This window comes from Sciurus vulgaris, assembly GCF_902686455.1.
Source record: "Sciurus vulgaris genome assembly, chromosome: 3".
In the NCBI taxonomy this organism is placed as follows: Eukaryota; Metazoa; Chordata; class Mammalia; order Rodentia; family Sciuridae; genus Sciurus; species Sciurus vulgaris.
In genome coordinates, this window is record NC_136463.1 from 120371581 (window position 1) to 120385674 (window position 14094).

Sequence of the window (14094 nt, forward strand, 5' to 3'; positions counted from 1 at the left end):
TGGCGAGGATGTGGGGAGAAAGGTACACTCATACACTGCTGGTGGGGCTGCAAATTAGTGCAGCCACTCTGGAAAGCAGTGTGGAGATTCCTTAGAAAACTTGGAATGGAACCACCATTTGACCCAGCTATCCCACTCCTTGGCCTATACCCAAAGGACTTAAAATCTGCATACTACAGAGATACAGCCACATCAATGTTCATAGCTGCTCAATTCACAATAGCCAGACTGTGGAACCAACCTAGATGCCCTTCAATTGATGAGTGGGTAAAGAAACTGTGGAATATATATACAATGGAATATTACTCAGCCATAAAGAATGATAAAATTATGACATTTGCAGGCAAATGGATGAAATTGGAGAATATCATGCTAAGTGAGATAGGCCGATCTCAAAAAGCCAAAGGACGAATGATATCGCTGATAAGTGGAGGATGACACATAATGGGGGGGAGGGAAGGGTTAGACTTAGGGTTAGGGAGGGGGGCAAGTATGGAGGAAGGAACTACTGTATAGAGGGTAAAGAGGGGTGGGAGGGGTGGGGGGAAGGGAAAAAATAACAGAATGAATCAAACAACATTACTCTATGTAAATTTATGATTACACAAATGGTATGCCTTTACGCCATGTACAGAGAAACAACATGTATCCCATTTGTTTACAATAAAAAAAAAAAGAAAAAAAAATAAAGAAAACTTATAATGTTAAAATATTAATAATTAGTCAACAGTCCATACCCAAATTCAGTCAGTGTTTCCAATGACAGTCTCCATCACTACTCCCAGCCAGGTTCACACATGGTGTTTAGCCATTGTAGCTCTTCAACCTGAAGCAGCAGTTCCTTAGCCTTTTTGTTTCATTTTGTTTTTCATGACACACATTTTAAGAATTCAGTCCAGTTATTTTATAGAATGCCATCAGTTTTGTTTTCCTTATGGTTATATTCAGCTTATGAAAATCTAACTGGATACCAAGACTTGATGTGGGCTTTTCCATACATCATACATTCCATTCTGTAATATTATTCCATTCCATAATTGGTACTGGTTTTGAAGGGTGTGTCTGCTTTGTTTCTCCACTGTAATTTTCTTCTTTTGAAATTTTTAATTAACAGAGGAACACTTTGAAACAATCTAAGTTTCCTGTTCCTTCTCAAATTTTGACCTGTGAGTTTTAGTCTTCACTGATTATTCTTATAGGAACCAATTTCATAATGATATCTGCCAAATCATGATTTACTAACTCCATTATTCAATATTTGTTAGTAACATTCTGCTCCAAGGAAGAGAATTTTTACCTTTTCCTATATACTTATATAAGTATATGCTTGTGGATTATAATTTTATTCAGTGGGTTATAATCTATTATTATTATTATTTCTTTTGATGCTCATATTACCTCAACTTTAGCTGATGGGCAGCTTCTTATAGTTGGTTTCTGCATTCTGTTAATCTGTCCTAGGCATTTGTTAGGCATTCATTACTTTTTGATGCAGCAAATATTATGAAAAATAACACCAAAATGAATGTGGAGATTTATATGATAAATATATATTTTACAATGTAGATTTAGTGAAATACATTTCACCAGAGCTTCCTTTGTATCTGTAAAGTACTGATATGGCTTTTTATCAGGAGATGATAATCTTTCCACAGTGCATCACAGCACACAGTAATCTCATCTTCAGTGCATCTTATCAAGAGGTGATGGTATACCTCTTTGCCAGTACTCATCAGCACTGGCATGGATGCATGGTATAAAATCTCTGTAGGGTTTATCCCATAGTCCTTATTTACTTTAGTTGGAAATAGGAAATTCTTTTCAATCACTACTAAGAATTAATTGTCACATTGTTTTAGGGTGATGATGTTATGAACAGATGGGTAAATAAGTTGTGGAAGGATGGGAAAAGCACTATACATTACTGTATCTTTTGTGGGCATGACCATGTTCCCTTTCTGGATCTACAACTGAGATAGTACAACCCTATAAACAAGCAAAAGCTTCTCTTTCCTCAGAAATTTAGATCAATTTGTTTAGACTGTTAATTTTACTCTCTGGACTACTCAAGTAATCTTGCCATGTTCCTGTGAATTCTACACTTGATCTCGCTGTTTTTCTTCCAGTCAGCATTTCTCTACCTATGAAAGCCAGTCAGATGAAACCTCAAAACTGACCCAAGGCATACCTTGGCCTTTTCTGACTCTCACAAGCTCCTTCACACTTTGAGTCAGTCAGGCAGGGGACAGAGAATATCTTAAAATGTGGTGGAGAGGTTTTTCATATAGAGGCTGATTACAAAGGTGTGGGCATGGGGAGGGGAAAGCTTTGAGGAACAACGGATCACTCCCAGGGCAGCAGCAGGCCTCTGGGAGCAAGGGGACTAGGGATTACCTGACCCCAAAGAATGTAGCCCTAATTGTAGAAGGGGACAATATGATATGCAGTGGAGGCATGCAGCCACTGCCTACCCAGGGCAACCCAGCAAAGGAACCAGGGAATCACATTCTCCTCCCTCAGGTGGGGTTGTGGGGGTGATGTTTCCCTGCAAGAGCTTCCCACTGGTCAAATAATTGGGAGCTCAAAAGTAGGCGGAGTCATTGATACAATGCAAAAATGCCACTCTCCTAAAATAGCAGGATGGGAAAACATGAAGAAAGTTTCTGAAGATGCAAAAAATATCCTACTCACATATGGCATTTTTGAATTTTTTAATAAATATTTAAAGGCTTTTTTTATAGCTCAAGTGGGCCATTCCCTATTATTCTAGTTCCTATACTTCTTTTTTTTCCCCCTAGAAACACCTGTTTATGCTTTGGCACCCATTCCTTGTCCTAATAAAGATCACACTCCACTGCTGGTAGCTTCAGAGAGGTCTTTCACTCCATTCTCATTTCAACTCCAGATTTTCTTGTCTGCCTGTTGTGTGTGTGTGTGCAGGCACACATTGAGCTCTCCTTCTCCCCCAACTATAAAATAAAAATATCTCCATCTGGTTGAAAAACATTGCTAACAATAAGCAAATGGGCAAACAATAAAATAAAAAATGTAATCTTTATTAGTTTTGCACATTTTTAATGTTGGTTAGCATCATTAGGGTAATAGTAGCATTTTCCAGCATGCAGTTCACTAATACAATTTATCTAAGTAGTTTTAAGAAAAAGAGGAGCCTATGATTTGCTTCTTAAGAAACAGAAAATGTCCTGATGTAATTGACAAGTTTACTACTCTCTCTTTTTGTGGAAAAAAAAAAAATTGCAAAGCCAACATTATACTTAGAGCAATTTAAAGCAGCATGACTCCAAGGAAATGAAAATATAAACAGAAGTTAGGAAGAAAAAAGACAAAAATGAAAAGTAATCACTACCTTCAATTAGTTAGTGCAGCACTACCAAAAATGTAAATCAAATTTTATACCCTTTCCAGTTGCAAAGCAAAATTTGGATGTGAGTTGTGAGCCTATTTTTGCCCTTTAAAATTATGAAATAATCTAAAATTAGCTAATATAATAATAAAAAGGCAAAATCTACAACTACCCAGTCTTGTTTTCATTTCTTGTTTAGCAAATATCTTCCATGAAAAAGTACTATGGACAGAAAGTAAGAAAAGTGATTGTGATATCAACCTGAAGATAATTTCCTCTTCATATTTATGTACATAATGCTGAAAAATAAATAAAATGACTTTTTACAGTATTTATATTTGCTTATAAAATTCTAAACACATTTTAACAGGTTAAGCAGTGTTTTTTTAAACATGTCTGTACAATCTGTCTATACACCATGTTATCCACTTAAAATTTAAAAATAACCAAAAAGTTGTTAAAGTGCGGCAAACTATTGTTTAATGACTTAAAGAAATGAGATCTGTTGAACAATTTCCTTGACTTTACCACTGACATATGGTTTCTCATAAATGAGATTCTGAGCAGTGGGAGAAACCAGATATAGCAGCATGGTAATATAAACATGCATTGATAGCATCCAAACTATCTATAATGGTACAGAATACATTATATTACCTGTATAAAGCTTGCACCCTACATTTCTTGTGGTACATATTTGATGCAATAAATACTGTGCTTAGGTCATTATTTGTTTGCTCAAACGTGCACCACAGGGTAAAATGACTATTTACATAATAAATAGCATTTCAGTAACATATACAGTGTCAACCTTGCTGAGAGCTGAAGATGGCTAAACAAAGTGCAGGATTAAGCAGAATTTTATAAAGGATTCATTTGGTCAATTCAGTCTTCTGGGGGTTGGGGGTGAGGATCAATACTCATTATTTAGAGTTTTTTAATACAATAAACAGAAATATAACATTTATGACTCCAGACATTTGGATGAAGTTTGCACCTGCTAAGACTTAATGGCCTACCCCAAACAATCTACTTGGTCTAGGGGCTAGATTGGATGAAACAAGATCAGCAAGGCACCTCCAGTTATCACCCAGCTACCCTCCCAGAAACAGATGAAGTTTAAGAACTGCTTAAGAACTGTCGTGGCTTCCTTTGTGACTTTTCCTCATGCATGATCTCTAAGTGCAGCATGCCTTCATGCAAACCACGTCTTGGTGAAGGTGGGAGGGCCATGTGGCTGTCATGACCCCCAGGTGGCATACCTGTAAAAGGGGTCCTTGAGTCTATTTCCCAACAGAAATCCTGTTTACAAAAATAGTCACATATAACAAACAACATATGGATTAAAAAAAAGATGAATCCACTAACAGAGTTTGTAAAAACGTGACAAATGTGGCAGTTGAAATGCAAACAGTGGATACAATTACTACACTAAAGTGTTTCATGTTAAACAATCCCCAAATTATAGGTTTGCACCCCGTTAATCTGGTCCCTACAGTCTGCGTAGCCACTTTGTCTCTTGTCTTCAGCAGTGTCAGCTGGTAGTGAGGACAGTAACCTCCTGTCAAGGTCGTCTCCCCTTTACACAGAGTCACACAGTTTGCCGACAAGGGGGTCACTGTCTTATTGTAGGCACTGACCTTAAGTAGATTTGTGTAAAAACAGTCAGTTTGGCATTGACCTCCTAATGGAGTCCTGTTGACAAAAATACATCACCTTCACAGGCTGTAAACAATTTGTCACCCAATTATTTTTATTTGTTTTTGTTTATTTCCCTTTGGCTTTTTCATCTTTTCCTTCTTGCTCGTGTTTTTCCACAATTGGCTTTGTCACCCGATCGTAGGAGGGTGGACAAACTGCAGTGGACATGGTCAGATCAGTTTTTTCTGTAATAGAGTTTTCATTTATTCTATCGATTATCATGTCTTCTTTTACAAGAAGATTAGCCCCACCTTTGAGTTTGTTCTTATTATATGTAAATGAAGCTTGTTTGACAGTTCGCTTTAAAAGGTGTCGCCTATAAGCACGCTGAATGATAACAGCAGATACTTCCTCTTGTTTTCGTTTTAAAGTAGTAGTGATTGGCTGATAGGAGACCTTGGAAGGATTGGAAGCCATGAACCGTTCTTCCATCTGTATTCGGAGGGCATCCATCTCTCCACTCTCACCCAAAACACGCTTTGTAAAAGCAAATAAGATGTCCAGACAGTGAATTCGGTCACCACTCACCATGGGCAAATCCATAGCAATGAGCTGGAGTTTGTTTGGTTGTGGCAAATTGAGAGGAGGTTCAAGAGCAGCTGCAAACTGAGACAGTTTTTCAAATTCCATGAACTGGGTTGCATCAGGATCAAACTTCTCCCAAACCTCGTAGAACATCTCAAAGTCATCCTCACTCAGGGGCTCTGCACTTTCTTCAGTAGCAACACTGAAGTTCTCCAGGATGACAGCAATGTACATGTTCACCACGACCAGAAAGGATATGATGATGTAACTGACAAAAAAGAAAATCCCAACAGAGGGGTTCCCACAGTCTCCCTTAACTGAGCTTCCAGGATTAACTTTATTAGGGTCACAGTCAGGTGGTTTACTGTTGAGAATAGGTGCCAGCAATCCATCCCAGCCAGCAGAGGTGGTGATTTGGAACAGGCAGATCATGCTGTTGCCAAAGGTCTCAAAGTTGAACATGTCATCAATTCCAACTTCCCTCTTAACATAGGCGAAGTTGGACATTCCAAAGATGGCGTAGATGAACATGACCAGGAAGAGCAGGAGGCCAATGTTAAACAAGGCAGGAAGGGACATCATCAAAGCAAAGAGCAGTGTGCGGATCCCCTTTGCCCCTTTGATCAGACGTAGGATTCGGCCAATCCTGGCGAGACGGATCACTCGGAACAGAGTAGGGGACACAAAATATTTTTCTATCAGCTCAGCAAGAAACATTCCTGTGGATAAATAGCACAAATAAATGAAAAAAAAAAAAAAAAGAAAGAAAAAAAAGAAAAGAAAAGAAAAAAAATGAGAATACAAACAGTGAAAAAATTATTCATTAAAATAACACTTAAGTTTTTAAGGCTCCAAGGTAAGTTCAGAGGACTGAAATTCAATTATGTTTCTTAAATATCACCTAGACATAATTCAATCATCTTTCAATATCTACAGGGGGCTGATTCCAGGACTCCCTTCCACTCCTAGGATACCAAAATTCATGGATGCTCAAGTCCCATCAAATAGGTATAGTACTTGAATATAATGTAAACACATTCTGTATTCTTTAAATCATCTCTAAAATACTTATGATACATAATGCAAAGTAAATGCTATATAAGTAGGTTATAGTTTATTATATAGGAAATAAGGACAAGAGGAGTCTGTACATGTTCAATAGAGATGCAAATTTCTATAAATTTTTTTTGTCTGTGATTTGTAAACAAAGAACACACAGATGTAGAACCCACAGATATGGAGGACTGAATGTATATGCAATCCAGATTTACCATAGAAAAGTTGCAAAATAATACAATAAATACTTACCTACTCTCCATTTATATTCACAAATTGTTAACAATTGGACCCTTTTGTGTTTGTTATCTATCTTATCTAAATTATGAATAACCTTTGATTTTGACATTCAACAATAAATTAAATACTACAGTATTTTTGTCTTTGAGGGATGTTGCTAATCTGTTTTTACCTTACATTCCCAACTCAGAATCTAAAAAAATAAATTAATGCACAAGCCTGGCTGAACAACAGCAGCCAATAATGTTAGTATAAATTCATATAAATATAATTTCTTTTTTCTAAAATTTCCAAATCCTAAATCCTTGTTTTATACCTTACTATCCAAAAGTAGTTTTTGATGCTGTTTGCATCTGTGAACTTGATGTTTCTCTGAGCTTCCATTTGAAAGAATCCAAGGCTAATGTTCATTTTGATTCCCTGATATTGGTATCAATTTTCTTTTTTAAGCTTCTTTCCCCATTTTCCTTTTAAATAAAGACTATTCTGAAGAATAGCTCAAAAATGTAAATGCCTTTGAGTTGAAAGGATTATAATCATGGATTAGGTTGGGAATCAAAGATTACATATAATATATGAATTGGATTTAAGGCCAATTTATTCAACGTGGGATGATATGAAAAACTGCCCAACAAAGTTTTCTCTCATTTAGGCGAGAGTGAACATTTCACGCCTACACACAGAGATGTCTTCCCTTCACAAGAGCTTTTCTAGTATCTTTTATGAAATGAGCTATTGTTCATGAGCTGTATTGCACATTCCAGTCTTTGAAGCATGACTAAGGAAATGACATTCTAGTTTACCCCATTTGTGCATGATTAGTAAAAACTCATTTTTATGGTAAGGTAGAAAATCTCTGTATCTACTAACATTTAGTCCATGTCTTTATTATCTTTTCACTATGTTTTTCCTTATCTTTCAACTAGCTTCCACCAGTATCTACATGCTGGTGTCTCCATAGCTTGCCTCTAATATAATGTCTTTCCTGATTACCAGACTAAAATTTTAGTCCTCTTCTAAAGAACCCTCTAAATACTATATAACATCTTCATTATCAACATCTTGAAAACCCTTTTATCTTAGTTAATAGCATACTTCCATTTCAATTGAAGGAGGTTTTACTATATTGACAAATAATGTGTTCAGTATCTAAAATGGACAGAATGGAATACAATACTAATATATTTTAGAAAACTACTTTTTAAGAAAAACAAACACTCCTGGATGAAATGCATCAAAATATTCACAGTGATTAAATGTTGGGAGGACCTCTGTTTCAAAGTTGATGGTTCTACCTTTCACTTTTTTTGAACTGAATTTGAGAGATTTTGAATATTTCTTACCTACAATGGAGAGAATGACAACCACAAAATCAAAAATATTCCAGCCAATGGTAAAATAATAATGGCGGAGGGAAATGAGTTTCAGGACACACTCTCCAGTGAACAACACAATGAACACCAGATTTATGCGTGACAGAATGTTAGTCACATATTCACTCTGGTCATCTGTTTCCACCATCATTGTGACCATGTTAAGGCAGATAAGAATCATGATGCTTATGTCAAAAACTTGTCTGGTTACAAAGTCAAAGACCATTCCTTGAAATTTGTTCTGTAGAGAAACAGAAATGCTTTTAGCAACAGAGTTTTATTTTTTCACATTAGCATATGCATCAGAAATTTTTGCATTAATTCACTTTCTAGTATTGTACATCATTGTTGACCCTGATTTTTGTCAGGGATGGTTTATGGAATATTGAAAATTAAAATTTAGTTATCTAAATTGCTGTTTGTCTGGATGTATTCCTCAGAATAATGACTCCTTGTCCAAAGAGTTTCTGATAGGAAACATCACATTATACACTCCCGTCAAAGGTAACAAAATGCATATCAACATATCAAAATGATGAGGTGAAAAACCTGTTTGATTTGATGTTACCAAACTTTCCCATGATCAGTTGCACTATGATCAGTTGTAGTGCAAAATATAATAGTATTAATATTCAATTTCCTTTATTCTCAAAGAATTATTAAAGGGAACTCGGAAATCCCAGGATACATACAGTTAAATTCCACATATGGCAATAGTGATATTTCTCCACTAAACAGTCTCCACTGGAATGTCAGAAACAAAATGCTGAACCTCCACAGGGATAATCAGACCAGAATGACATTCCTTGTTTTGATGTTAAAAGAAAAAATAATTCACATTTTGTCACTGATTTGTAGTTCTATTCAGACACTGTAGGCCACTGTCAGACATTGAAGGACATCATCTGCCTATTTCCCTGACCATTAAAAAATTCTAGGGATATTTACTATCTTACATTTTCTATACACATTATTGACTCATTTCTACTTCTAGTAATAAGTATCAATAAGTATATATTTCTCATCGTTCTCAAGAAAACAATACTGGCCTAGTGTTATGAATTTTCTCTGATGCTCCCAAGGAATTAAAGCTCAATGATCATTGTCATAAAAATTGTTACTGTGAGCAAAGCCCCTCCATTTTCACAGCTTGTTTAGAAATATGAGGAAATATGAGGATTGTTATTTATTGTGTTGAAATGTAATTTTCAACCTTGGTTTGTAAGACATTAGTAATTTCTTAATTTATGGTCAATACAAGTGGGAGTTGCTGAAATTCTTTCCTCCTCCAAAACACTCAGTACTTCTAGTGAAACATAAAATGAAAGTAAAGTCTTACTTCACTGAACAATTCACCAACATCTTAATCTAGTAGGAAGTCACTTGTTCCTTAGCCCCATCCTGAGGTTCACCCATTTCCTGGCATTAAATAGCAACTACTCTACAAAGAGATAATTAACTCTCTCTGCAGCTAAAATCATCTACGATTCCTCTGGCCATTTAATTTGGATTCTAATTGCGTAGTTCTAAATCTTTTGAAGACAAAGGTACATTTTATGTCTTCTTGTTCAGTCTTTAGTTTAGTTTTTTTTTTTTTTTTTAACCATTACCATAAAAGTATGAATTAACAACACTCTAAATAGAAAGAAAATTTTGTTGTTGGCAATGTTAACTGATTTCTCTTCTGTGAGAAAACTCATACAAGTTTTTGGTTTTGTATACTTTTTCCCCATATCATTTGATATTTCTTACTCCTGGTCGAGGTATAGGTTTTTGTGGCTTTTTCGATCCTAATTTTTTCATTGCATTATAATATTTCTTCTGTTCTTCTGTCATAAAGATGTCTTGACCTCCAAAGTATAGAAAAGAAAAATCAAAACTGGTTAAAACTGTGTCCATTTGTGCATAATTTTTCAATTACAATAAAAAGGGACAGTTAAAAATGGTAATGTAATTTTGAACCAATTAGCATGATTATGCTGAGGATTTGAAATTTAAGCAATTTAAAGTATTTTGTAGGACCTGTAATTTCATTTAATTCTCATACTCATTCAAAATTGACATTATTATTATTATTATTATATTGAGAAAGAAAAAACAGAAACTGTAAGTGCTTACCTAAGATCATATACTCAGTGAGTAGTAAAATTTGGCTCACTGAGATACTAAATATTTAGTCCCTTACATACACATATTACATTTTTTTTGTGTTGGGGATATAACCCAGGGGATTCAACTACTGAGCTTCATCCCCAGCCCTTTTACCTAGTTTTCATTTTGAGACTGCATCTCATTAGGTTACCCAGGCTGGACTCAAACTCCTTCCTCAGCCTTCCCAGTCACTGGAATTAAGGAGTGTGCCACTGTACCTGGCTACATATTACTTTTCTAATGTAAATACAATGATTTTCTTATTCAAATGAAGCAAAGAGTTAAAGAGATGTATGTTGCAAGATGGTTTGAACTTAGTCATGAAAAGTCACTTGACTGTGTCAAGAACTGAAACAAAGGAATGGAAAGAGAAGTGGACCAGTTGAGGGATGAATCAGAAATCCTAAGTATGGCAGGTGTGAGAAAGGATAGTAGGGAAAGAGGGTTGGACACAGGCTGATGAGTGAAATGGAGTAGCTTGATACTGACAAGGCAATGCTATTAGTAAAGAGAATAATGTTAGCATTAGGAACAGAATGTTTTGTAGTGAAAAAAAATTAATGATTACATAATAAGAAAATGAGAAGTAACAGTACATAAAGAAATTCAAGTGGCTGAGAAGCAGTTAAAATCACATTAAAATCTATTAGTAAGAAAAGATATAAAAATTAAAATAAATGTAGCTTTCATCTTATCAAATACTAAATATTAAAAAAAAAAAAAAAGGTTTGACGCCAGCAAGGGAATAATGCCATGTGCACATTTATATATATTAACTGGCAGTTCAGATGCCTACATTATTTTGGAGAAGCAAAACACTTCACTCTGGGAATTTATACTAAGTAATAATTATAAACCCATTTTCTTTTTCTTTTATTCTTTCTTGGACACAAAAACTTTGGACAAGGTACTGTTTAAATCATTAAAGATTAGAAGCAATTTAAATTATCAACCTTAGGGAATGGTTAAATAATTTCTGATAATGTATACATGAAGACTTGAAAATGGGAAATACTTTTGTTGAATATAATTTTAAGTTGTAGATAAAAGACGAATTTTAACATAAGAATATATATAGAAACACTTTGAATAGAACATAAAATGTGGATAGTGGTTATCCCAAGTGGTGACATGTGTTTACTTTCCATGCTTTCTATACTGAACATATTTAAACAATAAAATGAGCTTCATAAACGATAATTACAAACAAAAAAAACTGTACAATTTAAGACCAGAAGTGATAGGTTATAATTAAATATCTGAGGGAAAGTAATGGAAATTATAAAAGGAATCAATGAAGGGGAAAAGTATGAAAAGAAACACTTGAGAAAGTTTATATCTCGTGCTTAATTTCTTGCAAAGATTCTAAGTTCATTTTTAATTTTTGATTAATATGTATTAATTGTACATATCAATGGGGCTCTGTATTTCACTGCAATATATGGACACAGTGTACATTGATTAAATCTGGTCTCCACTTATCTCCCCTTTTCTCCCACTTTTCAACCTCTAGTAATCTTTTAAAGGATGATGTGTGTAAAGGAGCCTGAGGATTTACAAGGATAAAACATGGCAAAGTGGAACATTCCTAAAGTTTTTTGTTTTGTTTTGTTTTTATTGCAGTTTTTTAGAAATTATTTTCTTTCAAAAGACAGGCAATGTTGATTCTTAATTAAAAAAGAAAAAAGAGCAGAGTTTTGTGAACCTATAAACAGAAATGTGAACATTCATTCTCAGCTTTCTTCAGCCTGAAAGAGAGCAGTAGTTGATGGCAGAGAAACAGAAAAAAAAAAAAATAGATTTTCATATATAGAATCACTTGTTCTCTGAATTCAAGTACTCTTTTGATGAATAAAGTATTCTAAATATTAATTTTTCTAATTCAAGAGAGAATATAGTAGAAATACTTATCTTCTTTTTTTGCTGGTTGAAATTATCTATGATGACACCAATAAATAAGTTCAAGGTGAAGAAGGACCCAAAGATGATGAAAATAACAAAGTAAAGATACATGTATAGACTTTCCTCATACTTGGGCTGAAGTTCCACCTACCAAAGGAGAATATTTTGCAAAACATTACAATTTATTTTAATGTGGGAAATATCACCGGTCCTTTTTCATGATTATAGAAAATAATGTACTTAGTAATATTTCAGCATTTTTCCCTGTGTCAACTAACTCTAAAAAAATCTCTAAAATTATTCTTTAGTGATATTTTCATGTGAAAAAATATTGTCATTATGACACTCTAGAATCTATTTTGTGTAACTACAATTAATATTTTGCTATTTGGGTAGTAACCAATTAAATCTGGCAGGTTTTTAAGATGTATAAAGTTTTTTAGTAGTTTAAAAATCAGTGAAAATTACTTCTACAAATACCTGTAGAATACATTTAGAAACAATCATTCATATATGCAAGAATGTATGTAGCAAATAATATTTATGTGTTTGGCATCCTACCCCGACATTATAGCATTTGCTGGATTTTTCAGATTGAATAGACATAACTGGAAAGTTCATTTTATAAATCCTCAATTCATAATTTAACCTCTATATTTTATGTATAATAACTAGGCATGGTGCTCTTTTAAGATAGTAAAGAAGTAAAGAGTTACTACACCTACTTCCCAGATACATTCAACTCTTATTAGTGACAGTAGAATTAAAACTGACCAAACCCATAAAGCAAAATATACTTAAAGGCGAAATAACACAATTCTGGAGGCTATCTGGAAGGTACTCGGCATAGAAGGAAAAGTCACTTGTGGCTTCAAGAAAGATAAAGATCAAATTATGAGTTCAGTCTAAAAACTACAGGGACAAAAGTTGTTAAAGTTATCTTTATGGATCACGATTTAAAACAGATGAGACCTCAGAAAGGGAAGAGGAAGGCAATAGCAATACTAAATTTCACAATGTTTTGAAGACTAAAATTAGAATAAATATGGATGTCAGTTCAAATATTGAAGCATGGAAGAGGCTGGAGTTAGATAAATAAGTCTTAGGTGATATATACTTAGAGGAATCTACTAGCCAAAGAAGTGATAACAACATTGTCAAAGGATCTAATCAATTTATGGATGTAGACATCATATGACAGAATGAATTTGAAAGAGACCGCTATGGAAATCTGAGGTCCCAAGACAGTATCTGCAGCTTTTGATGTTGTTTAATACAGTGGGTAATTATACCTCTCAGCAACTGATGGCAATCATATATTTGTTCACACCTGCTTCTGCAAACCAAAATTACTACTGATTATAAAATTTGTGGATAAAAAGGAAATGAAATAGAAAAATATTAACAAAAAGGACATTTGTTAGTTATTAAATTTATGAGCTTATGTTTCCTTTGACTTTCAAAATAATTCATGCTTTTAATTTATCTTAATGGGATCTTACTGATAAACGTTGCTATACTCAAGTATTGAACTGAGTCATATATTTTCCCGAATATATTTAAACAACATAGACTCATTACATTTGTTTTGTTGAGTTAATTTAAGCACCTTATCAGTATTATAAAAAGGCTATGATACAAAGAATACTTACATTTCTGGAATCAACCGCTGCATACATTATATCCATCCATCCTTTAAATGTAGCCTATTAAAAAGGACATTCATGTTTTACTTTGGAGTAAAAATACTTCAGATGTTTCATAAATATTCTTAAAGATACA

General features: G+C 34.2%; 1 protein-coding gene across 2 annotated transcripts in view; it reads right to left on the minus strand.

Moving 5' to 3' along the window:
* Positions 1-3035: 3035 nt before the first annotated feature.
* LOC306657926 (sodium channel protein type 1 subunit alpha-like) overlaps positions 3036-14094 on the minus strand; it is a 271243-nt gene continuing 260184 nt past the window's right edge. For both annotated transcript variants that reach the window (XM_079134424.1, XM_079134420.1), the window contains 5 exons: positions 13965-14018; positions 12322-12459; positions 10012-10116; positions 8230-8500; positions 3036-6309 (listed from right to left, as the gene is read on the minus strand). In XM_079134424.1, the coding sequence (XP_078990550.1) occupies positions 5132-6309; positions 8230-8500; positions 10012-10116; positions 12322-12459; positions 13965-14018 (1746 nt within the window). In that variant the 3' untranslated portion in view covers positions 3036-5131. The remainder of the gene's footprint in view (positions 6310-8229; positions 8501-10011; positions 10117-12321; positions 12460-13964; positions 14019-14094) is intronic.